At 54.2% G+C, this 26,532-nt stretch overlaps 1 protein-coding gene across 5 annotated transcripts in view; it reads right to left on the bottom strand.

Moving 5' to 3' along the window:
- LOC118672716 (vesicle transport protein SFT2B) overlaps positions 1-26,137 on the bottom strand; it is a 50,800-nt gene extending 24,663 nt beyond the window's left edge. Inside the window, exons 1-8 of one of the 5 annotated variants that reach the window (XM_036342381.1) lie at positions 25,944-26,006; positions 20,684-20,770; positions 20,377-20,462; positions 17,206-17,287; positions 15,826-15,861; positions 15,682-15,740; positions 13,115-13,144; positions 6,724-11,586 (exon numbers count right to left, since the gene is read on the bottom strand). In XM_036342381.1, the coding sequence (XP_036198274.1) occupies positions 11,547-11,586; positions 13,115-13,144; positions 15,682-15,740; positions 15,826-15,861; positions 17,206-17,287; positions 20,377-20,462; positions 20,684-20,770; positions 25,944-26,006 (483 nt within the window). In that variant the 3' untranslated portion in view covers positions 6,724-11,546. Of the gene's footprint in view, positions 1-6,723; positions 11,587-13,114; positions 13,145-15,681; positions 15,741-15,825; positions 15,862-17,205; positions 17,288-17,412; positions 17,543-20,376; positions 20,463-20,683; positions 20,771-25,943 lie in introns of those variants that run through there. The other 4 variants (XM_036342377.1, XM_036342378.1, XM_036342379.1 and 1 more) reach the window with 4 other exon arrangements.
- Positions 26,138-26,532: the final 395 nt, after the last annotated feature.

Here is a 26,532-nt window from a genome sequence, read left to right as displayed (position 1 = left end):
TGTGTGTGTGTGTGTGTGTGTGTATTCTCCTCAAGTGAGATTTCACAAGAAGAGAAAGACACAGCCCTTAGGTAAGAGACTTGATTCCTCCGTGAAATGACCCGTCCCCAAGTACCGCCCGCCCGTCAAACGGGGAAGGCCCTCTGTCACGCCTGCCCTTGCTCATAGCAGGTCATCATCATATCTGTGCCTCCACCTTAGATATGACCACGCAGTCAGGGACCACGCAGTCAGGGACCATCCAACATTTAAGTCAAACCAAAGCAAAAAGAAGAAATTCTGAGGAAACAGACTATGCAGGCAGCAGAGGAGAACAAGAGAAACCGTAACCACAGTCAGGCCTTTGCAGCAGGCGGGCTGCCGGCGGGCTCCACGCCATCCACGCAGAGCCTCGCTGCTGGCTCTCTCCCTCCAGAGCAGCGGGAGGGACCTTCTCCTCTTTTAAGGGATCATACGATTAGGTGAGACCCACCTAAAATGACTCCCTTTTATTAACTAAGTAAACTGACTAGGAATCCTAACTGCATCTGGAAAGTCCTTCTTGCCATAATCCAGGAGTGACACCCCATCACATTCAGAGGCCCTCAAGGAAGGGGGTGGCACGGGCTTTTCCCCCAGGGGACAGAATCTTGGGGGCCATCTTCGAATCCCGCCCACCAGAGAACATTAAGAACAAACAAGCCAGAAAACAGAAGAAAAAAGCAAAGGCAACTACAAACTCTAAGGGTTAAAACAAATCGTCCAAGAAAGGAAATATAATCACAGTATACTAGGCCTCGACTAGAAATACAATTGTAACAATGTCAATATTGACTTAACAAAAACTCATGGTATTAGGATGATGAGAGAAGGGGAAGCTTGTGTGGCAGGGAAAAGGGGGTGCTGAATTCACGTCTCCTATGGTAGGAAGAGAGTAAATCATGTCTAACATTGAAAATCAACAAACTTAGCCGCAAGCATACACGGTCCAGCAGTCAGGGGAGAAACGGCAGATGTAACAGCATAAAGAGAGGACAGTGACGCCCCTGGCCGGGCGCACAGCTGGTTGGACGTCCTCCCATACACCAAGAGGTGGCGGGTTCAATTCCCGGTCCGGGCTCATAACCAGGTTGTGGGTTTAATCCCATGGGGCCCATTAGGGAGACAACCAACCAATCTCTCTCTCTCTCCCCCTCCCCCACCTCTCTCTAAAAAATCAATACAATTTTTAAAAATGTTTAAAGAAAGAGAGGACAGTAACTGCTTCTGGGGAGAGGGACAGAGGAATACTGGCTTTTTTCCTATAAGTTTTTAACCATATGAGTAAATGAAACATTAACAAGATTTATATCTAATTTTTAATTCAACAACATATAAAGATAATTATGTTATCAAATAATGTTATCACTTTACTGTTTGTAAATTATTCCATCTTCTGAATGGGTCATGTTTCATTTACCCAAGCTTCCCTTCCTGTATATTTACTATTTTAACAATTAGATAAAAATTCTGTACAGTAAATACTCGAGAACGGCCATGATTGTTTTCTTACAGTGTCTTTAGAAGTGGTGCTAATTGCCAAGCACACAATATGCTAAGCAGTTTATAGGGATGATCCCACTTAATCCTTATAAGAATCTCATAGGGCTCATGCTATGATTATATCCACCATTTAGGTGAGACAGCTGAGCTAAAAAGTTGGTTAAGTAATGAGCCCACGGCACTGAGCCACTAAGTTGGAGGCCACGCATAGCCCTGCGTCCTGGGCAGTCAACACCACAACTCCTCCTGCTTCCCGTGCCAGGAGGGGCCGAAGTCTCTGAGTTCTCCCGACATCCTCTGGTTTTATGGCCACAGGAGGGTGTGCTTCCCTGGCACCAACCCCAGCATTCATTCAACCCCATCACGGAGCCGCTCTGTGCTGGCTCCCGGGGCCCAGGAGGGAGGAAAGGGCCAGATGGCTGCAGTGAAGTTTGGGAGGGAAGCTGCCAGCGGCGGCCCAGAACCCGGGGAGCGGGACACCTCTGCGGAGCAGGGGACACTGGAGTGCTGAAAGGGCCTAACCTCGCTGGGCACAGGACGAACTGCACTCCAGGAAGAGAGATTCCATGAAGGGGCTGGAGGTGCAAAAACACGGAGCGTTGCAATAACCTGGAGGGGTTCAGCAGTGGAACGTGGACGAGAGGAAATTTAAAGGGGTTTGGACCTTCAGTATTTCCCACAGGCAAACCCTGCTGGTGGCACAGGACCGACAGTGTGGTTAGAACAGGTTTGCCAGAGAAACAGAGCCAGCAGGTGCAACGTGTGTCTTCCAGGGCAAGGAAAAGGTAAAGTAGATAAGAGAACTATTGAAGTTAGAATACCAACCCAGCAAGAGTGAAGGTGAGACTCACACGTCCCAAAGGCAGTGCGAGATGACTGCAGCTTCCAAAAGCCGCCTGGGCGATTAGAGCGGCCGCTTCGTTCAGCAAGGAGACAAGCGTGGCATTGTGGGGGGAGGGCAGGGGGAAGGGCGAGCCAGCAGGTGCGGGGGGACGCGGAGGGCATGGCAGCCGGGGCAGCTCTTTAGAAGGTGGGGTCCACAGGCTGCCGCTGCTGGGAAGAGGGCACACGCGAGGATGCCCTGGGGTCTAGCTGGAAGGCTGGGCAGGAGACGGGCATTTCCCAGGACAGAGGACACGGAGGAGTGGAGGGTGGCGTCCACGCTCACCACGAGCAGGAACACGCCCCCCCCCAAGAGCAGTCACAGCTCGCAGGCCACCTGTGAGCACCCTGGACACCGACTGGGATGTGGGAACTAGGGGTCATGCCAGCTCTGACCCCCGGCCCTGACCTTGGGGGATGCGGAGCGCCGTGTTCTGCCTGAGGAGGATGCTGTTTTGTCTCCCAGGTCCAGCAGCTGCCCTGCTGCTTTCCGGGGGTGAGCGGAGGGTATTAATTAAGGGGTGCGACCTGGCGGACACCCGATAGCCCTGCCCTCCTCGGCGCACGGTGCCATGTCTCGGACTCAAAGGGCAGAAGTGGAAAGCCACGCAACCTGAGCCCAGGCCTGGAGCGGCCTGGCCATGCCGCCGGCACACACCGCGCAGAGCCCGCGTCTGTACATTCAGTCCCGGCAGAGACCTGACACCTGCTCCCCCGCCCGTGCCCCCAGGAAATTAACGCTCGCCCAGGTACCTGGTCGTAATTAAACCGAACAAAAAGACAGCTGCTCTGCCTTTCTTTTCTAATCACCAACCTGCAGCCGGGGGATTACTAGCTTTGGGGCAATTTAGGGAGGATTACTCTTTCATTAGTGTCTGGGGAGGCAGTTCCAACCCAATGTCATAGGAGACTCGTCACACACCCTCCCACGCTGACAACCCATCCCTCGCTGTGTCCGAAAGGTTAACCTATAAAGCCACTGGCAACCCACTATTCGTCACACCCCACACAGCTGCGTTTTCACCAGAAACATCACCCAGAATGAATTCTGCCCGTGTCTCCAGGGATCTACGAGAACGTCGTTCCAAACCTCCCTTCAGTCGCTGACGATGATAATGGGAGGGAACCGCCCCGGGGAGGATACCCTGTCCTCCAGGTTGACAAGGTTAAAAGGCTCCTGACTTCCCCGCAGCTACCCACCCTCATGCAGCTAAGCCAGGGACACACACACGCTGGCCTAGGACCCGAGGCTGGGCACCCAGCCTGGAGACATGAAAAGGCACGCGCCCATCCCAAGGCACCAAAAGCAAAGACATTTTAAATACTGTGTGGGGACAGACCAACTACATCCGCAGGCCCGTCAGCCTGCCTGCCTGTGGCCTCCCCTTTATACTTTCATTCATTCAGCAAATAACTGAGGTGCCTAGTCTCCTTTGGGTGGTGTGCTGGGGGGCAGGGCAGTCAGCAGGGGACTTCCAGTCTGCCAAGGACAACACAGAGTGGGGGGGTGTGGGGGACGCCCCCCGAGGAAGCGAGGCTGACGCTGAAATGTGCAGGTGAGGAGGAGTAATCTGGCAGAGGGGACAGAGGCAGGTGAAACAGCACATGCGAAGACCACATGGCAACAGAACACGACCGGAGGCAGGAATGGCAGGGTGAAGATGAAAAGGGAGAAGCCAGACCACACCAGGCCCACAGCCCTGTAGGTCTAAGTATGAGACACGGCCTCATCCTGAAGGCAATGGAAGGCGCGTGCAAAAGACCACGCTGTTACGATGAAGGGACTGCGGTGGAAGGTGCCGGAACAGGTGTGGAGGCATCAGCAGACACGGCCATCACCCCAGCCAGCGACGGGCTCGCTCGGCACAGAAACGTCTTGGTTACGCCCCTGCTCTACAAGGTGAGGCTGAAGGGCCCTCCTTCCATCTTCACGAAGCTGCTGGGTTCTGGGACTCAGCAGTGTGGTGGCACCAACCTGGGTGTGCGTTCTTCGGACTCCCATGCCCTCCATCACTACAGGGGCCGCTGCTAGCCCTTCGCTGGCTGGTTTTTCTATGCGAAAGGCTCCAATCTCTTCGTCCTGACCCTGTTCAGAGGCCCAGGAGTTCCGTGAACCGTTTCCAGCTCATCACAGGGAGAGGAAAAAACACATTTTTTCTATCTATATGAAATGATCGGGTAACAAAAGGTATGGGGGTAATCGTTTTGCAGTATATGTAAGTCAGAGGTCCTCAAACTTTTTAAACAGGGGGCCAGCTCACTGTCCCTCAGACATTCCACACTGCGGGCCCGGGACGAGTCGGCTGCTAAGCAGGACAGGCGGCGGCCGCAAAAACACCCGGCGGGCCGGATAAATGTTTTCGGCGGGCCGCACGTGGCCCGCGGGCCGTAGTTTGAGGACCCCTGATGTGAGTCATTACACTGTACACCTTAAACTTACACAGGGCTACATCAGTTAAAGCTCAGTAAAACGGAGAAAGGAAGGCATTCTGAAGAAAACTAGCGCAGGGACGCTGCACACAGGAGGGCGGTGACCTCTGAGAGACACAGGAGGCAATACCGCACAAGCGCACAAGGCAACCTCGAGGTGTTGGCAACATTCTATTTCTTGATGTGGGTGGTGGTTATACCATCACTGAGCCGTACATTCTTTATTGGTTTGTATTTTCTATCTTTGTGTGTTTTATTTTTCAAAAGGTTTAAAATAAGCAAAGTGTAAACAACTGATTGAATGAATAGTTAAACCCAAATTATAATTTCTAGAAGTAGACAAAATCAGTAAGGTTAGAAGCTGAACAACACTATGAGACAATTTGACATAATTGGTATTTATAGAATACTCCACACAACACATACACAATCTTTTCAAAGACACCTGGAACACCCACCAAGATAGACTATATGCTGGGCAATAATAAAACAAGGCCCAATAAATGTTAAAAGATTAAAATCATTTGGAGTATGCTCTCTGACTACAAAAGAATTAAACTATAAATCAATAATAGCTATTTGGAAAATCTCCAAGTGTTTGAAAGTTAAATACACTTACAAATAATCAATAGGTCAAAGAAGAAATCACAGGGAAATGAGAAAATATTTCAAACTGAATTAAAATGAAATACAACATATCAAAATTTGTGAAGTGCAGCTAAAGCAGTGCTTAGAGGGAAATTTATAGTATTATATTAGAAAAGATGAAAGATCTAAAATCAATTATTTAAGCTCCCACCTTAAAAAGCTAGAAGAATCAGTTAAACCCAAAGAAAGTATAAGAAAATAAATAATAAAGGTAAGAAAATAAATCAATTAAATAAAAAACAGATAACCAATCATGAAATGAAAGTGGGTATTTTTTATTGTAAAACTAGAGGCCCAGCACGCGAAATCACATGAGACTCAGACCCGCCACACGGCCGCGGAACCCCAGACCCACCGCGCCACGAGACCCATCAATCACCTCCTGGTGACCGGTCATTTGGTCGTTCCAGTATTATGGCCACTGGCCTTTTATAATGTAGATACATCACGAAAGTGCACATGTAGGACATTTCAAAAACAAACATACAGTGCAAGGATTTATCAGAGTAAACATCTTGTAAATGTAAATTCCACTTAATAGGACATGACCAGCACCCAGGATCCGCCTGCACACCGTGTCCCTTCCCAATCATTAATCTCCCCATCCCTCCCGAAGTCATCACTATCCTAACTTTATGCAAATAACTTCTTTGCCTGTCATTTTAATTTTACCACCTAACAATGCACCTTTAAAGTCTAGAATTTAGTTTTATCTGGTTTTTCATCTTCATGCAATAACACAATATTAGATGTTTGTTAACCATTCACGTCTTCGTTAAATACTTGTTCAAATCTTTTTAACTGAGGTTTCTTTAAAACAATCAATAAAATTCATAAACCTCAGGCGAAGAGAAGAGACGCAAAGTACCAGTCTCTGCAATGAAAGACGGGACACTACAAATCCTATAGACATAAAAAGAATTTTAAAAAATTATAAACTTTATGCTAATGAATCTAACAGTCCTAGTTTAGTCAATGTGACTAAACAAGCTAAGTGTGCAGGAACAGCCCCAGAACACCTTACTTTTCCAACACCTTCAAACCTGTCCTTAGACCCATCCCCAGGCCTCCGAAAGAGAGGGCCACATACCAGTTCAGCTTAACAAACATCTGGAAGTGCCTACAACGTATGCTACCCACTAAGGATTCCTATTAAAGGCGTGGTCTTTCCTATAGTCATACAATCATCATTTGGTGTAGTGACTCCTGGAAATACGAACAAGAATAAGAGGCGACACTAGCTTTATTAAAGATCATAACGTTATCATTTATTAAAGGGGGAAAAGCACAACAAAAAAAGAATTGTTTTGTGATTCTTTTTGGGGGTGGGGGTGAAATAGCTTATACCAGCAAAATCCTTCCTCTCTGAAATGAGCGAGTAAAAGAGCAGAGTCTTTATTGTATGAAACAGCTCGAGGTAGGAAAAGGAGCACACAACATTTCTGGATATTAAAAAGTTCAGTGATGCCATCAGCAACATTCAAAACTGCTGACTATACAATTACAAAAACGGAACCACGTTTTAACAAAGTGTTTTAAAAGCTCATCATGTTGAACAGGCACAATGTTCTGAAGGCACAGAAATTTCCATGGGTTTCTGAACATCCTCACCCCCACCTTCACAATTTACAAACGCAGCCAAAAATATGAGTTCAGAGGGGGTTTTTTTGTGTTTCCTTTCCTTGTTCAAAGTGGCTAAGCCAAGCAAATATACGGAAGGCAAAGTAAACATGTGTCATAGCAGAAAGGCAAGATGAACTGTAAGCTGATTCTCCTGTAGGACATTTCACAAATGCAAAGTTCGTCCAGACTTTCGGTCGGTAAGCCTCACTGCCTCCTGCCAGCACGGATGTCCGGCCGCGGCCGCACCTGCCAGGCTCGTCCGCATGGTCCCAGGACGCCAGGCAAGACGCTCAGTGTGGCAGCCCGTTCACATCAGGGAGCTTTTATCTGTGACATTTTCTTGGTTTTGTTTATTAGATGTAGTGACACTACTTTGCTATGAATGCACACACTAGTATTGTTTATTACACCGATTTTCAACTAGTGAGCCAAAAGAACTTTAAAACGTGCAATACCTGACTGTTTAGTCCAGGCACTGACCTCTTCTCCCTTAGATCGCCAAATAAAAATGACAACAGCCAAAACAACAGTCATCTAGTGGGAACGAACCAAAATTACACCTATTCTTTTTCTTGTCAAATTGTCAAAAAACATGTTTTTTGGCGTGCCGCAGAATTTTAGCAGTTAGTTTGTGCCACGCGATGAAAAGGCTGAAATCGCTGATCACAATGCTATGGACCGACCTTTGGCTTCAAAGAGCCGATCCCTCCTGTCCCGTGGACTCACTCTTCCCTGCCCGTAGCTCGTCGGAGCTACAGGATGTTTCGTGCGTTTCTGAGCCATGATCAGCTGGCCAGCTCCTGCTAGGGGGCAGGTAATCTTGTTCTGTCCATGTACTCAGGCTCTGCTACCCCCACTGGCCTCCCGGGCCTCTCCGGCCCTGGAGCGAGGAGCCTGCGGGCCCTCCGGGAGCGGTGCCGGTGCACGCTGGAGGTCACCCGTGCATCAGGGTAGAACTGGAAAGCTGCCGAAAGGGGAACTAGACACCCTGTATCTTGAGTGAACTAGGATTAAATACCTTGCACAGCACCTTCCCTCTTTACTCAAATAAAACCCTCAAGATCTCAGAGTTTCATCAAGCTTTGTGTTAGAAGGTACTTTAAACACATAATTTAGCCCCCCAATGTTTTACGTAAGGACTTCCAAAAAGATCTGGACTTCTAAATCTAAATTCTTCTGTTAACCTCTTATCAAGAGACACACGGATATAAATCTGCATTTAACTTCAGTGGAAGGTCTGTTAGCTTTTTAAAAAATAATATCTGTGAAGAAACTACTGCACATCGTACATCAAAAAATACTTGTGTTTTAAAGTCAAAACTGTATCAGCAATCTAGCCACGTGGCTCCATGAGCCTGCACACTGACTCGCTGTGCAGCAGTGATCTGAGGGGACAGGGCTGGCCAGGCTGCCCCACTGAGGGGTCCCCGGCCACAGCACTGCAGCCGTTCCTAACTCATTCCACGTGGTCTCATCACTCAACAGCTGTCACCTGTGGCGCTCCCCAAGCCAGACGCAGCCAGAGCAGCATGCCCACACCCTCACACCCCTTTTTAAGGTACGCCCCACTTCTCCATTGTATTTAGAGCACACACAGCCTGGGGTGGGAGGGTCGGTGGGTAAAGAGCCCACAGTCGCCCCACCAGTGACAGAAGCTCCTCGCACTGGTAAGCACCGTGACAATGCTCAGCTGGGGGCAGTTTGCTCTTCCCAGAGACGAGGTGGCCTGCCCAGGAGAGGGGGCCGAGGAGCCAGCGGGCCTGGGCAGCCGTGGCCGGCGCACAGCCACGCCGAGGAGCCGAGCCTAGAGGCAGAGGGAACCGTCTTTGAGAGGGAGACAGGAGGTGAGAGGCAGGCTCTGAGGGGCGTGGAGAGGCCAGGAACTTGCTGGCCAGCTGCTCTCAACCTCCAAGCACAGCAGCCGCAGGGAGCAGGGCCATGGAAGAAGGGGCGGGGGGTCCTGCTGCCCACAGCCGACCTGTGACCTCAGGTGAGCACATCCCGTCTGCAGGTGTCACCTCAGTGGTTCCCTCCACTCCCAAAATGCAATGGTCTCTCCCCCCAGCGGTGAGCATGCAAGGCAGGGGAGCAAGACGACCCCGACAGCCCCGGGTCTGAAACCCCAATTCTCCACTCCCCGTCTTCTGCCACCCACTAGGCTGCTGTAAACCAGCAGCTGCTTGGTAACGGTGTTCAGCAGATTTGAAATGGATGTCTTCCTCCCACAAAAACAAGTCTGAAGCAAACAAAGCACAGGCAGCAGCAGGAGAAACTTAGGCTTCTGAAAGGTTCTGGAAGGTCTGGAAGGCAGGCTCACGCCCGCGCTGCCCACGTGTCCTGACTGGAGAAGTCGGAGCAAACTGGCCACAGGCCACAGAGCCGCCGCCCCCTCCTGGTGGGACCCGCACAGACCCCTGAGGCCGCTCCCCTTGAACAATGGAGACAAGACCACCACGGGGCGAGTTGCTGTGGATATTAAATGACATCACGCCTGGCAACACCCACCGTGCAGACATGTTGTCCCAGGGCACTGCTTTTAGAAAAGTTAATGGCCAGAGACATGCACCCTGTCACCGTCCGTGGCCATCGGTGATTTCTGGGGTTAAATAACGTTACCTCGTTTACTGCGACCCCTCCACCATGCTGGGCCCTCTCCTGCCGCTACCGGTGCGGATTATTTACTCCCGTTGGTTAAACACGAGCAATCTGAGGGCCAGGGGTCAGGTGACTTGTTCAGTGTGGATGGGGCAGAGCCGCACTCACACCCAGACGGGTCTGACCTCAAAGCCCAGTTCACCACCATCAACACACCCTGGTGCATCTTAAAGGCAGTGCTGTGCCCGTCAAGACCTGGACTCTCCAAGAGGCACCCGGGACACATAAAAGCCAGAGGGTACGTTCAACCTCCCTTCCCGGCTGCAAGCGGGTGAGGGACCGCAGCCTCGCTCAGGCCCGCTCAGACCTCCCAGCGCAAAAGGAAAGGCTGGCCGGTCTGGGTCGCAGCGGCAGAGGGTCCAGCAACAGCCACAGCCAGGGGACCACCTCGGTGTGGAGGTGCGAGCACGAGCCCGAGTGGGCGGCCGGAGCTGGGCAAGGACAGAAAGGCCCAGTGGAGGTCCTTCAATGCAAGAATTCCGGCGGCCCCGACAGGACATTCGGATGGTCAGGCAGCAACGGGCTCAAGGACACACAGAGAACAGAGAGGCCACTGGTCAGGGCGCCTCCCAAAGGGGACAGGGCCGGAGACACCGCAGTGACGGAGATCGGGACCGAGAGGTCACAGGCGTGGAGGGAAGCAGGGACCCAGGCCCTGGGGAACCCCAGGGCCACCCGGGGAAACACAGGGTCCAGAGAAGGGCTGAGGCTGGGCGCCCGCTCGGGCTCAGCTCTGCCACCAGCCGGAGCTTTGGGGAGAACTGGCAACCTCTCTGACCCTCGGTTTCCTCAACTGCTCAGCGACGAGGCTTGTGAGGACCAGGTAAGACCAGGGACACGCGAGCACATGAGGATGGACATCCGGCTGAGCTGGGCCTGCCTGCAGCCCACGGGTCGCCCTCTCCAGCGTCTCCAACGCTGGGAATGCCTGGAGGTCAGGGGCCCTGGGGCTGTCTTCCCACCCTCTCCCCCCTGGCTGCACTCCAGAACCGAAATGAATGAAGAAAAAATACAGAGAACAGCAAACACGTTCCCCTCCTGTCGGCTCTCGTCCCAAAGGAAAAGCAGTGTTTTCTCGGGGACTTTGTTCTCAATCCAGTCCCAGGAGGTCATGAGGAAAATAAGCTGGAAAACCCAAGAGGAAAGGGTGTGCGCTGATGTTACAGACCCATCCCAGCCGGCGGAATGTGCAAGGGCCGACGCTCAGATTCACAAAGACCACTGTCACCAGAGGGCTCCTCCCAAGCCTCCCCCCTCCCCCCTCCGCCCGCCTCCCACGCAGGCTCTGCACGGGCGCAGCGGCCAGGGCGGCGGCTGGCAGTCACGGGGTCCCAGACCCGGAGAACACGCATGCACACACTGCGTGGGGCCTGGGTGTGGTCCCCGAGCTGAGGGACAAATCTATAAAGTCCCTGTGGGCCCAACGCTGTCCCTGGCCGCCGCACCGTGTCCCGGGGTGGCGGGGTGTGGGGGGGGCTGCTCGCCAGCCGGCAATCCTGGCTCCCGCGGCTGCTCTCGGTGTTCGTTTATGAGAATTCAGAGTTCAGGGGGGTGTGAGGAAGCGTCCTCTCCGGAAGGCACATGCCCACCCCTCCTGCGGTGCTATGGACACTGGGGCTGGGGACACAGCGCTGCTCCCAGAGCGTCCGTACACGTTCAGGTCGCGGGAACCCGCTGCCGCAGGAGCAAAGGCAGGTTCCGTGAGCGAGAGGTTCGAAGGTATTTACAAAGCGTCCGCCAGCTTCCTTCCGCAGCGCCGCCCAAAGCTTGGCGAAACCGGCCGCCCGTTACTCCAGACACGCAGAAAAGCACTTCTTCACAGCGTCCCTAGGAGGAAAAACACAGGGGTCAACGGGAGACGGTCACCCGCCTCCTGCCATTTCCTGGCACCCAGAGTAGCACCTTGCAGAGCAGCAAGCACCCAGACTGTGGGGTCAGGCCCCCAGGCAGGTCGCTCGCCTTGTTTGAGTTGCAAATGTCTCATCTGTGAAAAGGGGTGGCCAGCGGTGGGAATACGGGCGTTGAATGGAGTAGGAATTTGCTAAATGACAGCCAGCGATCATGACGATCAAAGGAAAAGACAGGAAGGAGGTAGAGACCATCAGGAACCAAGGGACGTACCAGGAAGGTGCACTTTCTAGCAACCAGAATCACAGAATGCAGTCAATACCTTCAGCAAAACAGCTGCTCGGGGGTCCTCCATTCTCAGCAAGGAGCCCACGTACCAATGGACATCTGCCAGGAGCTCCTAGCACGGGACACCCTAAGCCGGAGCTCACCGACTCTCCTGGGAACGCAGTGCGAGCCAGCAGACAGCACTCAACCAACCGCTGCCCTACTCGGCCACGTCCCAGCCCGCCCGCTCCCGGCTGCACCTGTGCCCGGCCCTGGGAGCCCGCTGCAGGGCAGGGAGGGAGTGCACTCCCGTGCGCTTGAACAGCCAGATGATAAGAAGAACGTTTCTTAAGCTCTGCTCTGCCTGTGGCCCCAGGAGGTGCTCTGGGTGAGACAGGGCCCTCACGGAAGCTCATCCGCACGTCCCATTAGGGGTCTGGAAGGAGGGAGCCCTTCACAAAGCCATCGGCTGCCGTGAACGCCAGGGCTTCTAAGTCCTCGTCCAATCACTCCCAGCGTCCACATCACCATCGGCAACAGACCTGGGGGGCGTCAGACGTAAGCCTGCTCCCCCTGTTCACACACCGTTTTTCTTTTTCTCAGCACAGCTTGGGAAACACATGTTGGTTAACAAGAGAGGAACGGAAATTAAATGGTGACATGAGAACAGGGTCAGAGGCAAAGACCACGGACGGTGCCAATGTAAAGAGGTTTGGAGCCAGAACCTTAGAGCTGGAAGGACCGACCCGCTCTAGTCATCAATGAGCCCTGAGGCCGGAGGGTCAGCAGGCTGCCAAGGTCACGCTGCTCACAGGAGGGAGCCCCGGCCCTGCTGCCTTCCCGTTACAGGCTCCTCCCTGAATCGCCCCGGGAGGCGCTGCAGGAAGACAGCACGAGCTCCCCTCCCTCCACCTCTGGCTCTGGGACATGGAAGTGGTACCCACCTTTGAGAAAATCTCAAAGCTGCCAGTTAATGGTGGGCATGTGCACAGACACGACCGATCACAGTAGAACCTGCAGGCGGCCTGGGGCGATGCCCATCACTGCCTGTATGGGGGCAGGGGTGACCTTAGCTTCCTAATCTATAAACAGGTATGTAACACCTGCCTGCTGGTCTCAAAGGGCTTAGGAAAGATAAAAGAACAAGCAATCTCTGAAAACACCCCATACTAACAGTCCCATGCACACACATCAACATCCCCCAGCAACAGCTGTTACATCCGCATACAGCCCGTCTTACCTTGCGAATGGTATGTAGGAAAGGCTATACCTACAAGAAGAAACAAACACAAGATCAAATTTAAGGAAGGGCACAGACGATTACAGCGGCACAGGCTTCTGGGCTGTAAGAGCTTCTGCAGGGACTTATGGGGCCCTCGGGGTGAAGGGTGCACACACGCACACACGCACGCGCACACATACTGTGCATGCACACACATGTGCACGTGCACACACGCTATGCCACCGTATACTGGGGAGAGAAGTGTCATCTGTGTCCAAAGGAGGAGGGCAACAGGCCCAGGCGGAGACAAGCCCTGTGACCTCAGGCTCTCGGGGTGACCCATCTGACCGGCTGAGCCGGCAGGGTCACCTCCAACAGGCAGGTCCAGAAATCCCGATGGCACAGAGCCGTCCGGAGAGAACGCCAAACAAGCCCCAGACCCACTGTCCTCTCGTATTTCATAAATGCTCAACAGAACACCGCTTCCACCATTGGGAGAAATTGTCTGCTCTGCTCCAATTACTTTTGAAACAAGAAAGAACAGAAAAAAATAAAGCCCAGTACCAACTACTCTATGGATGAAACTATAAACAAGCTCTGATTCTTCAAACCCAAATCCAAAGACACTTGGTGGCCCCAGGCAGCTCAACCCCCTGCCCGGCAGGGAGCCGTGCCCGCCGCCCCGAGGAAGGCCTGGAGACGGCGGGGCAGACACTGCTCAGCCCTAGGAAAAGCAAACCGTCAGAGAACGTCAGTGCAGCGGGGGTGGCGCCTCAGCCCACAGGGCCGCGGGACCTCCGAAAACTGGCTTTAGAAGCTCTCTACAGCCGTCCCTCCCCTCCCCCCACCCCCCCCCCCCCCCCCCCCGCATCCAAAGTTTCGCTTTCCATGGTTTCAGTTATCCATGGTCAACTGTGGTCCAACAATACTAAATGGAAAATTCCAGAAATAACTGAATTTTAAATTGTGTGTTGAGTCCCGTGATGAAATCTCACGCTGTCCGGCTCGGGACGTGACTCTTCACGCTGTCAGCGCCTCCACGCTTCCGCCCGACAGCCACTAGTTACCAGCTCAGCCGTCGGAGCCGCAGGGCTGGTGTTCGGGTCCCTTTACTTCACTTAGTGCCGGGCCCGGGGTGCCAGAGCAGTGACGGAGTCGGGTCTGCCCCAGGGAAGCCGGGCAGTGCTTCCTGTGGGTGAGGAGGGGCCAGTCCCCGACTTAAGGCACTGACCACCTCAGGGCTTCACGTGAAGGCTGGGCACAGCAGTGCGGTATTTTGTAGCCACAGAGAGAGACCACATTCACATCACTTTTATTATAATAAACTGTGTGTGTTGTGTTATTTTATTAGTTACGTTGTTAACCACTTGCTGTGCCCGATTTACCGGTTACACTTTGTCACAGGTGGGTGTGTGTAGAAAAAGGCCTAGCCTATACTGTATGGAGTTTGGTACTATCCCTGGTTTCAGGCATCCACAGGGGTCTTGGAACAAACATGTCCGCCGCGGATAAGGGGGACAACCATATAAGAAAGACATATGTATGTGGGTACACATTTCTGCCCCCAGAAAACATAAACATAAGCGGTCACACCAGGCCCTTTCGGCGCCTGCTACAAAACACGCGTCACGTCCAAATGGGGCCAGCATTCTCCTCCCCACCTACACTCACCAGGCCTGTCTACCTGTGACTCCCCAAAGGATCGTGAAAATACATTCACCCAAAAGTCCAAAACTGCCCACAGGGGATGGTGCTAAGCTTGCAGTCTCAAGGTCCACGCCACCAAACCGGAGTGTGGCTGACCCCTGGACACTCAAACACACTGCACAGTCCTCCAGTCTTTGCATCAGAGCAAAACTTTTCTCCCAAAGTAGATCAGTCACCCCTGCACTGACCTGTCCGGCAAATATCATCCCCTGGTCAGCCTCGAGCGGATCTTAGCAACGTCAGAAGCTACAGACGCCACACGTGCCACCCCACCCACCCTCTGATGCTGGACCAGACCGAACGGGCCCTGAACCCACAGCCCATGGTGGATTCAGGTAACCGCATCTCCAGCAGACCTTCCACTGGGCTTGGCCCGAGTCCCAGTCCCGGGCCGTGCGCCCCAGCCTCCGGTGCGGATGCTGAAACCGCCCACAGCCACGTGGCTGCCTGTCAGTGGCGCGCCTCGTCTCCTGCTGACAGCTCCCTCTTCGTCCTTCTGTTAAATGAGTCATCCCATCCCAAATGCAATGCTCATTATTTTTCTTACCACTTTCCTTCCTCTTTAATGTCTTTTTGACTCACAGACTATTTTTACCAGCTCTTGTCAGACTTCATCACCCCTGCTCTTACTGGACGCCAGGTGTTAGTAACAGTAACATCTCGAAATCAAGCCTGAGCCCAGCAAACATGCCGCGCTGGGCCAACAGCCTCCCCGGCCCACTCCTGCCACCTGCTGGCAGCGGGCCGTCACAGGCTGCACCGCATCGCGGAGAAGGCTCTGTGCTCCCGGGGCCCTCCTCCCGCAGCACGCAGAGTGTGTCGCTCTGCGCGTTCATCCCAGGCCGTGGGCAGGGACCCTTAGCAAAAAGGTTACTCACCACGTCAGGGCCAAAGACTGCAAGATGCAGAAGATGAGGGCGAGCCCCTTGTTGTGCCACTGAAAGGAAAACGATAGGTCCCGTGATCAGGGGTGCCGAGCGCAGAAACCAGAGGGGTTCAGGAGAACGCAAATACAAACTTACCCAAAAGGCAGAACACAGGGTGAGCGTGAAACACAACTGGAGAGAGAAAGGAAACAATGTTGAGTTACTACAATGACAATGACGACACGGGGGGAAACCATAAAGACTTATTCTTGGCGAACTTACACCAATACTGACCAAGCTGCAGCATTCAGACCCCGTGACGGGCACGGCAGCAAATGCATCCTTCATTTCACAGCATTTCGCCGCCTGAGCACCCACGTTTAGCAGAAAAGTTAAAATCGCCAATAAGGTTCCCAGATTAAAAAGAGAAGGCTCCTTTTCTAATTTCCCCAAAAGCTCTGCCCAGCAAACAAAAATCACATTCCTAGTCCCATCCGTCTTTCCACTCAAACTGAAAAGCAGGCTTCACATGTCCCTGTACCCTAACTCCTGCCAAACGTCAGTCTTGAGAGTGGAAGAGCCACGCGAGGACAGAGGTTAACACGAGATGCCACGCTCACAGGCGACGAGTCGGGTATCTGTGTCCTTGTCCCCTAACACTTTCTCTAGGTCCCTTCTTAGAAAGTTCTTTCTACAAGACCCCTGCCCAGGCCACCTCCATCCAACAGGCCTAGGACGACAGGTGCTACAGCGGCCATCACGCCTGTCACCGCCTCCTTCTGTAACAGAAACTGCCAAAGGAATTCGTCTAAGTATTTCCTTTGTGTCCAGCACTGGGCCCAGTGCTCTGAAGGGACACGAAATGAACAGCAAACGTGGGCGTGGCCTTAGAAAACTTACGTGTCTGAACAAAGGCAAGTAACAAACAAATCCAATAAAAGTATGCTGCCAAGCTCCCAAGGTTACACGACTGATAATGGACAGACAGTGTGGTCTGGGGTGATTCTGATGGTCGCGTGGAAGCGAACGGGCCAAAGAAATGACAGGCATTCTGGGTTAACGGACAGGGAGATAGGACACGACTAAAGGCACTGTCGTCAGAGCAGGGAACAGGGCGATGGTCGCGAGGACGACCCGTGGAAATGAACACGACCCCAAAGTCACAGGACGATGAAAGCCATCTCGGGGGGTCACAGGACGATGAAAGCCACCCCCCGAGACTGACCCCCACCCCTGAGACTGAACCTGGTCTCCGAGTGATTCCCCCCGTATGGCCCAGTACAGCTTCACCCACTACCAGAGCTCACTCACCACCCTATCACTTTGGCTAATTTGACAAGCAGCGCCCTCTGGAGGTGCTTTACAGAACTGGCAGCACCTTAACCCACAGAAACACAAAGTGGGGGTGATAATTAGGTGGAGCGTGCTCCCTTCTGCCACAGGGTCACCGGCATCGGGAACTGAGTCAAGAGGAAAGGAAAGGGTTTAAGAAAAAGATGCCCCAGAGCAGAAGGCCCAGCTGCAAGGCGGACTCACCAGCACCATGATGGTGGCGATCAAACGCGTCGGCTCCACCATTCTCTTCAGCTGTTTCATGGGCCCCATGAGGAAGACAGTGCTGCGGACACACACAAGCCATCAGCCCAGAGCAGTCCACACCGGCACCGCTGCCTCCCCACCGCCCCCGGGCGGCCGCAACCATGGCCACGACGGCAGTGATGCCTAACGTCTGAAAGCTCTTACTGTGTGCCCAGCACTGCGCTCAAGGGCCTTGTGTGCACTGTCCTCATTTAATCCATCAACACGAACGGGCCGATCACAGGAACACACGTACCAGACATTCTACAGATGAAGAAACTGCAGCCCAGGAGGGCTGGGCCCATCCACGCCCCCAGCTAGTAAGTGGCGGAGAGGCTGTAGGTGCAGGCAGGGCTGACTCTGGGGCCACATTGCTCTCCGGGGGGACAGGACCCTCTGTGAGAGGTGCCACCTTGCCGCCGTCACAGTCCACCCATGGAAATGAACCGACCAACCAGAAACACTCAAGTAATTTAACCATGTGTACGCCATAAGCGTCTACAGATGCTTTTTTAATTAAATTCAAAATATTGTGGCAGTTCAATATTGTGGCGGTTAAGAAGGAAAAGCCACACCTTACAGGCTTAGGTTATCTGTGTTCACAAGGAGAGCAGGTCATTTTCCTTCCTACTCTCCAGAGAATACTGCTGCTGCTGCTGATGGGAACAGCTCGGAATCGCTGAATGTTCGCTAGACACCAGCTACCACATACGTGACCTCGTTGCCTCCCCTCAACAGCTCTGGGAGTCGGGTGTTAGTACAATTTTGCAGAGATGAGAAAATGAGGCTCAGAAAGGTGAACTGACTTACCCAAGGCCACACAGCTGGGAGCCCAAGGAGCTGTCATTCAAACCCACATCTTCTAGGTTCCCAAGTGCCGAAAGGCACCCCGTGTGCCTTGTGTGCGAATGGAGCCTGCCTGGTGGCAGGCGAGGGAGAGCGTGCCTCATGCCTACCACACCAGGGCCAGAGCCAGCCTCAACTCATTTCCTGACTCCACAGCAGTGCCCATGTGGCACCGCCCGAGGGGTAGCCTGTTATAGCCAGGCTTTAACACGCCGGCCAGCAGACAGCATTCACCACTGAGTGTTCAGTAAAAACAGACATTTTAAGCATAAGTCCACCTCTCTTTGAAATGCCATTTAGTTTCAGTGGAATTCAAGGCTGTGCTCGTGGGTCAATTATTTAGCCAACATTGAACAAGAAGCAATAGCCAAGGCTGGCCTTCAAAGTTAAATGCAGCAAATACACAAACACCTAAGACTACATGTAAAGCCACAAACTCCTAGACACAGCCTGGAAATAAGGACTCGCTCCCCTGACTGTCTCCCTACACAATGCTGCAGGGCCGGTCCCGCTGGGATTCACTAACAGTTCTTCTGGACGAAACAACAGGCCTGTACCTTTTGCTCAGTCTAGACCAGTGATGGCGAACCTATGACACGTGTGTCAGAGGTGACACGCGAACTCATTTTTTTGGTTGATTTTTCTTTGTTAAATGGCATTTAAATATATAAAATAAATATCAAAAATATAAGTCTTTGTTTTACTATGGTTGCAAATAACAAAAAATTTCTATATGTGATACGGCACCAGAGTTAAGTTAGGGTTTTTCAAAATGCTGACACGCCGAGCTCAAAAGGTTCGCCATCACTGGTCTGGACTCTACATTGTAACCTACGCTGTCTGCCCAAAGCACAACTCCCCAGAAGTGAGCATGTGAGGGCTTTAGAGGCACAACGAGACACGTGCGCAGCAGCATTCAATAAACAAAGCTTTAAGGAGGTGGCCAGAGGCAGGCACAATCATTTGTCAGTGTTCCAGCTGGAAACAGCTGGTTTAGGGATGATTAGGGACAAGCAGCCAGGAGGCTTACAGACTTGTGCTGAGGCAGTTAACGAAGCGCTGTATGCGCCACCATGTAAATACATGCAGGCATGCAGAGCCCAGTGAAAGGGGGGTGCTGATCTAGAGGGGAGGAGGCATCTCTTAGAAGAGGTGGGGGGGGGAGGGCATGGAGAGGAGCTGCATGGGGGCGGCGTCCCATGCAGAGGAGGCGGCCTGAGCAGAAGAGGCTTGGAGATGTTCGGGAAAGGCTGAGGGTCAGCCTGGCTGGGTGCAGGGGGCGAGGGGAGGGGTAAAGGCAGCCCTCGAGGGCCTGGCCCACACGCAGCTGATGGGCTTGGACTCTACCTGCAGAGAGGGACCCGGAGCCACCGGCAAGCTCAGTGGGCAGTGAGTGGCCGGCAGGGGGCGATGGAGGAGGCACAGGACAGGACAACGGACCCCTGCAGCGTCAGGTGAGCCAAGGGCAGAGTGAGAGCAGTTGGCACGCCACCTGCTCCAGGAAGCCCTCCCTGGTCCCTGGTCGGGTCAGGCCAGGTCAGCGCCTCCCCGAGCATCTCTCTCCACAGCAGATTCTGTACCAGTTTCTGTGTCTGCCTGGCCGGCCGTGAGCTCCATCGTGGCAGGAACCGAGCCACACTGGTCTGCGAATGCTCACAGCCCAGCAGGGTAGGATCAAGGCTCCTCGTATGAGGGACAATGGCCACAGGGACAAAGGGGACGGAGCCTCAACGATGGGGAAGGGGTGGGCCCCCGGGATTCTGGGGAAGGCGAGGAAAGAGGACAGAGTCGGGCCGCGCTCCCCCTGGCGGGAGGCAGGACTGGGGTTGTCAGCCCATGGGTGTGGTTGAGACGTCAGAGTGAACAAACTTGACCTGGACAGTCTGTGCAGCCACAGCACGTGGCACGGGCTGATGCCCTGCCCGCACCAGCAGGTCTGACAGGGTCTTGCTCTGAGTAACAAGTTTCACGTGCAGTGAAATCACGGCCTCGGCGCTGGCGGCAGGAAGACAAGAACAGCGCAGAGGGCTGTGTCGTAACCTCACAGACACCATGTCCCCTCGCGTGTGAAATCCCAGGATCACATGCTCCTGTCTCCCCCAGGGGTATTTCCAAGGTAAACTTTGAAATATAATCGTATCTGGAAGGGACAGGACATGGAGGATGTGCTTTGACTGCCTCTTTCCTTCCCCACCCTCGCAACTACGGAGGCACCTCCTCAGCACCCGCGCAGGCACAGCCCTCTCCCATCTAGTAACTGGCGGAGGGAGATTAAAAACTTACCTCCCGATCGAAGCGATGTTACCAAAGGTATAAAACACGGCGAAGAGGTACAGCCCCTTCCTCGGCACCCAGAGCAGAAACGTGCCCTGCAAGACCAAGCAGAGGTGCCTGCATCTGTGCCACAGCCACAACCAGGGCCCCCGAGAAACCTGCCCCCCAGTCCCCTCCCGCCCCACCCTCCTCCCGCTCCTCTTACCCATGCATTTCTGTGAAAAGCAGCAGAGAAAAGGAGGCGGGTGACCCAGAAAGACCAAGCTTAGGAGGGCAGGGGCAAAGGCAAGGGGTGTGGGTGTGGGGGGAGTCTCACCAGCAGAGAGCAGAGAATTCCTGCAACAAAACACGCAATGAAGCCTTTGATTCTGGTATTCCAGCTCAATGAGGATGTGTCAGCCACCTGCAGTTTGAAAAACAGGTCACATGCAGCACCCGAGACAAAGGACGCCCGCATTAGGTTAGTGTGTGAATGTGCACGGAGGGCGGCGGGAGCACAGAATCCCACACGCTCGTAGCTGCAGAGCCCGAGTCGTGGGACCAGCTCCTTCTCCGTCCACGAGCCTCCTGTCCTGCGGCGGTGAGAGGCCGGACACCTCCACAAGTGGGGGCTCTGTCTCCAGCCCCACCCACTTCCAACAGCAAGCAGGACGGCAGACCCTCAGGAAGCCAAGCCTCCCGGCAGCCCGGGCAGGCCCAGACCCACACGGGAAAGGCATGCGCCCTGCCAGGTGGGGCCCAGGAGACGGTAAAAGCCAGGGACGGCACCCAGCGGCTGTGTCCACCGGGCATCGTCTCCTGCGTCCATTCAAGCTCAGCAGTCGCTGCTCCGCCAGCACCTCTGAGACTTGGGGGGTAAGGCTCCCCTCCTCAGGACGCTCATTAAGTCATTTATGCTGTCAGTGTTGTTGCCCAGGGCTGGCACCAGTCATGTCCCTCAAGTGGGAGGCAGAGCCTAGTTAATTAGTTACCCGCGGCCCATCCTGACTCTCTGCCACCAAGATTAATCCCTCCCAAGGGCGAAGTTCAGCGGAGGCCACGGTTTCCAGAACAACTGCCACAACAGGGAGCCGGAGAAGCTCCCCAGGGTTTTCTCCCTGTGCCAAAGGCGTCAGCCAAGTGATCTTCCTAGTCTGTCCACCTGACAAGTGGCCCCGGCAGCTCCAAGCTGGCACAGGCAGCTGCCACTGAGACCAAAGGCCTGGCCTGCACAGCCAAGGCAGGCGGCCGGGCCGGGTCTATGCACCCAGGATCGCGCATGTGGCCGCACAGTCTCCATCTGGCAACGCGGTGGAAGCTGCTGACCACGTTGCCACCAGCTGATGGAGGAAGGGAGGTGGTGGCAGAGGCTGCCAGGGTCACTGGACTGGCAACTCCCTCGGCCTTGGGTGTTCCCAGCTCAGGACCTGTTTTCAACCCTGCCTCCAGCTTCCTGTCCAGCCTGACGCTGGAGGAGAACCAGCGGCTCCGCCAGGTGTGGCAGGCCTTGCTCCGGAACGGCTTCCCTCCGCCCAGGACACAGGTATTTAGGGCAGGTTATTACAGGGGTCCTGCTTCCCCATGTGTTCACACGCATTGAAAGTGGGCTAATGACACTGCAATACCACACACACACACACACACACACACACACACACACACAGCATCTGCAAGAGTGTGTGGCGACACAGGACCCTGCTCGGAGAGGCGCGCTCGGGGCTGGTAGCGTGCAGTGGGAGAAGGGGCATTAGGACAGACACGCCACCCGGTGCAATGACAGGAAAACCTCTCCTCCCAAATGAGTCAGGTGATGCTCTGCTCTCCGGGTGCACCGGCGCCCAACCGGGCGAGACCCCCTCTGACTAACCTGCCCAACTCCCACCAAGAACAGAATAAAATCAAGAACCACATTCCTCCTACTCATGCAGGCACCAAAGAACTCACCTTGCCCAAGTGGGAAATGACATCGGGCTGCGTGTGGAGAGAAGTGCGGTACAGGGTTGGGCTGGACCGGTTACCGGAACACTGTTTGCACCAACACGGATATTTTACTTTATTTTTTTATATTTTTATTGATTTCAGAGAGGAAGGGAGAAGGAGAGCTAGATAGAAACATCAGTGATGAGAGAGAATCATTGATCAGCCGCCTCCTGCACGCCCACCACTGGGGATGGCTGCCTGAGCGAGAATCGGACCGTGACCTCCTGGTTCATAGGTCAACGCTCAACCACTGAGCCACACCAGCCGGGTCAACAGGGATATTTTAAAAGATTCAAACTTTTCTTTCTTTTTTTATTTTTTTTAAATATATTTTATTGATTTTTTTTTACAGAAAGGAAGGGAGAGAGATAGTCAGAAACCTCAATGAGAGAGAAACATTGATCAGCTGCCTCCTGCACACCCCCCACTGGGGATGTGCCCGCAACCAAGGTACATGCCCTTGACCGGAATCGAACCTGGGACCTTTCAGTCCGAAGGCCGACGCTCTATCCACTGAGCCAAACCGGTTAGGGCTCTTTCTTTTTTTAAAGAGGATAAACCATAAGGTTAAGTATCAAACTTGACCTGACCCTGGCATGAAGGATATGGTCTCAACAGCCGGACAGCGAGATTCCGGCCCTTGTAGAAATCAAAAGCACTGGCAACAGGAGGCAGCCTGCTTTCCACCTTCAGAAGGAAAGTGATACGTTGGTTCGCCAAGTCTCTCAAGCTGAATTCCATCCAAATGCCAGCCTGCTTACCAAAGGGGGCATGACTTTTCACCACTGTTTTCCACTCTGTGTGGTTGCAAGTTCTTGGTCAAGCGCAGGAGGAAGCCGCGGCCCACTTCTTCTAACTGGACTCAGGGAAAGCTTAACACTTCTATGAAAATAGACTCAGGTGGTGTAAAATGTCTCTCTGAACTCACGGTTGCTGGGAACTGGGCGGACATTTCTGGAAATCAGAGCCGCTAAAACAGTACCCGGATAGAATGTGGAGGCAATCAGTCACGCACGGTCTGGCTGGCAGGTACGCACAAAGGTGCCTTTGACTCCGGGATGTGGACAGAAGAGCAGCTCTTGCCAAAAAGAAGTAAAACTAAGACGTGTTCGGGAAGCAGGGCTGGTAACGAGAAGGTGAGAAAGGAACACTGCCTCGTTCCTGCGCTGTCCGGCCAAGGACCATTCAGACCTTCCTTGTCCCTGGAATCCTTTGCAGGGACATAAAACCTATACTTTTAAAATAAGTCCACTGACAGGAAACGCTGAAGGTGTAGTTAGGATGACGCAGCGTCAGAAAACTCATCGTGAGACCACTTGTGTTGAGACATGGCCAAGCAATTTTTAAAACCCTAGTTTCCTACCTAGGAGAACAGAACTCGTCATCCTTCTGTGGTCTGCATTAAAAGAAGAAAAGTTTTTAGAAGCCAGTGTGGCTCAGTTAATTGAGCATGGACCCATGCACCGAGAGGTCGCTTGTTGTGTTCCTGGTCAAGGGCACATGCCTGGGTTGCCAGTTGAATCCCCAGTAGGGGGCGTGCAAGAGGCAGCCCATGGATGTTTCTCTCCCTCTCCCTTCATCTCTCTTTAAAAACAATAAAAACGTATTTTTAAAAATAAAAGCACTTGCTTCTGGTGACTTCTGACAGCTTATATGCTGACTTGGCAGAGACTGTAAGGCCACCTGTCCAACTTACCACATAAGACAGACATTCCACCACAGAAAACCCTGCAGCCGTGGAGCCTTAGAGCCCTGGGAAATGTGAGAGCGACATTTTAAAGGAGACCCTTACCGAACAAGAAAGAATAGAGCCTGCCCTAACCCGTTTGGCTCAGTGGATAGAGCGTCGGACTGCGGCCTGAAGGGTCCCAGGTTTGATTCCGGTCAAGGGCATGTACCTTGGTTGTGGGCACATCCCCAGTAGGGGGTGTGCAGGAGGCAGCTGATAGATGTTCCTCTCCCATCGATGTTTCTAACTCTCTATCCCTCTCCCTTCCTCTCTGTAAAAAAATCAATAAAATATATTTTAAAAAAAAAAATAGAGCCAACAATAACTCCGAAAATGATCCGGCCGGTTCTGAAACGTTTCCCAGGAGTTCGGACGGTGGCGGGGGCATTCAATGATATAAACCGGAATCTTCGTTCCAAAAGAGGAAACCGACAGCAGTATTTTGGAACAAGAGAGAAGCACTTACTCTTTTTTAAACGAGATTTAACACAGGCCTGAGCTTCCAACTTAAAACCCTTCACTGTGTCCAACATGCAGTCACCATTTTAGGTAAAATTCAGCATTTAGTTTTCAATCACTCACTCTCGAGGGTCCGTCCATTGCTTCATGATGACTTTCTAAATATATAACACTGGCATCATCCCACTGTCAACACTCCCTCCCCCAGAGTCTTCCGGGAGAGCAAAGGTCACCCTGGAGAAGCCCACTGCTCACAAAAGCTGTTGACAGTCCGCAGGGCACAGAGCTGGATAAGCAGGACTGTCGGCCAACGAAGTTTTCTTCTGCCCTGTCCCTTCTGAGGTTTCCGGGAGAGAGAAACCCGGAACAAAGAACTCAGGAAATTACCCCTGAGCCTTGGCCAATTAATAAAGGCAACAACTTGAAAAGAAAGAGGGAGCTGTTTTGAAATGAGGGGGGCGGGGGAGGTAAATCTCAATTCCTACAACGCCCGATGCCTATGGTGTTACTCCAAGGTGAAGTGTGCAGTCCTGAGATTTCACGGAGGCCGGAGGTACTGGCATCGCACACAACGCAGTGCCATCAGCAGGTGGAGGAAGCGTGGGAGGAAACCACGGGAGACGCCGATTAAAGTGACAGCGAATACACGTTTGGCGTTGGAAGGAGATGGGAAAACTGAGGCCCATGCAACACACGCCGAAAAGTAAAGGCATGATATTCTGTTACCCAGAAAGGAAAACAACAAAAGCAGAAACACCCGAGAGAGGAAATACACAGTCTGTGAGGCTCTAGCGCCGGGGCCTTCGTGCGCAGCTCAGCTCTCCCGAGGGGCCCGCGGTCCGCGCGCAGACTGCGTGGGCAGAGACGCTAGCTGGTCCCGGCCCGCGGGAGTCCCGGGTTTCGCGCTGGAGGCAGTTACACAACACGCGGAGGTGCACAGGGCCGGGTGGGAGTGTCACATCCACAACCTCAGCCGGGCAGGAAGGCGGCCAGGAGCCCCCAGGTGCGGCCACCGCCCCGCCGCGCGGAGCAGGGAGCCCCGCCCCGCAGGTGCCCGGCCCAGCAGCACCCCAATGGCCCCAGGCCGGGTCTCCAGGGCTGGGGCAAACCCATCCCCGAGAGGCCGCCTCCATCCGCAGACGATTCTGGGTTCAGCTCAGCGCCGCCCTCTGCGCGGGGCGGGGGCCTGGGGGGCGCAGGACCCAAGTAAACAGACGCGGGCGGCTAGAGCCCAGCGCCCGGGCCAGCCTTGGGGCGCGCGGAGTGGGGCGCAGGGTCTGCACGGAGAGGGGGAGGACGGGCAGAGCAGCTTTCCAGGACATCCTGGAAGTCCTGCTCCTTCCCACCGCCAGCAGCCCGCCCCCCCCGCTCGGCCCCCCACCCCAGGCGCCCGCGAGCCTGCGCCACGGCCGGGCGGGGGCACACTCACCTCGGCCAGGCCGCCCCGGTCCTCGGCGTCCTGCCCGCTCAGCACCTTCTTCAGCTTGTCCATCCCGGGCCGCTCCGCGCCGCAGCCCCTCGGCCGCCGCCTGTTGCGCTGCTCGGTCCTCGGCTCTTCCGGGTGCGCGCCCCGCCCAGGTGCCCGCCCACCTGGCCGCCACCGGCGCAGGCGCCCGGCGAGCCCACCGCCCACCTCCAGCCGCCCGCCGCCCGCCGCCCGCCGCCCGCCGCCCGCCGCCCGCCGCCCGCCGCCCGCCGCCCGCCGTCCGCCGTCCGCCGCCCGCCGGCGCCCCGCCCGCTGTTACGAGCGTGTTTTGGTCCAGGGCGTCGGGAGGGGCTGGGAGAGTGGGAATCGAGGGCCACCGAGCCTGCTACACGTCAATCCCCGTCCCCGCCTTCCCGCCGCCCTCCCCGCCTCGCGGGTTCAGCGAGCAGACGCCGAGTGCCCCCGGGGCGGGGCTGCGGGACCCCACAGGCGAGCCGGCCCCTGCGCACGTTCCCAAGCCGGTGGGTTCGGACTGGTGACCATGCTGTGCCCAGTCCACGTTCTGATTGCACCTACAATCTGTTCAAAATCC

The sequence above is a fragment of the Myotis myotis genome, unplaced genomic scaffold (assembly GCF_014108235.1).
Source record: "Myotis myotis isolate mMyoMyo1 unplaced genomic scaffold, mMyoMyo1.p scaffold_m19_p_18, whole genome shotgun sequence".
Classification (NCBI taxonomy): Eukaryota; Metazoa; Chordata; class Mammalia; order Chiroptera; family Vespertilionidae; genus Myotis; species Myotis myotis.
The sequence above is the reverse complement of the archived record's forward strand: the minus strand, read 5'-3'. Positions and strand labels throughout refer to the sequence as shown.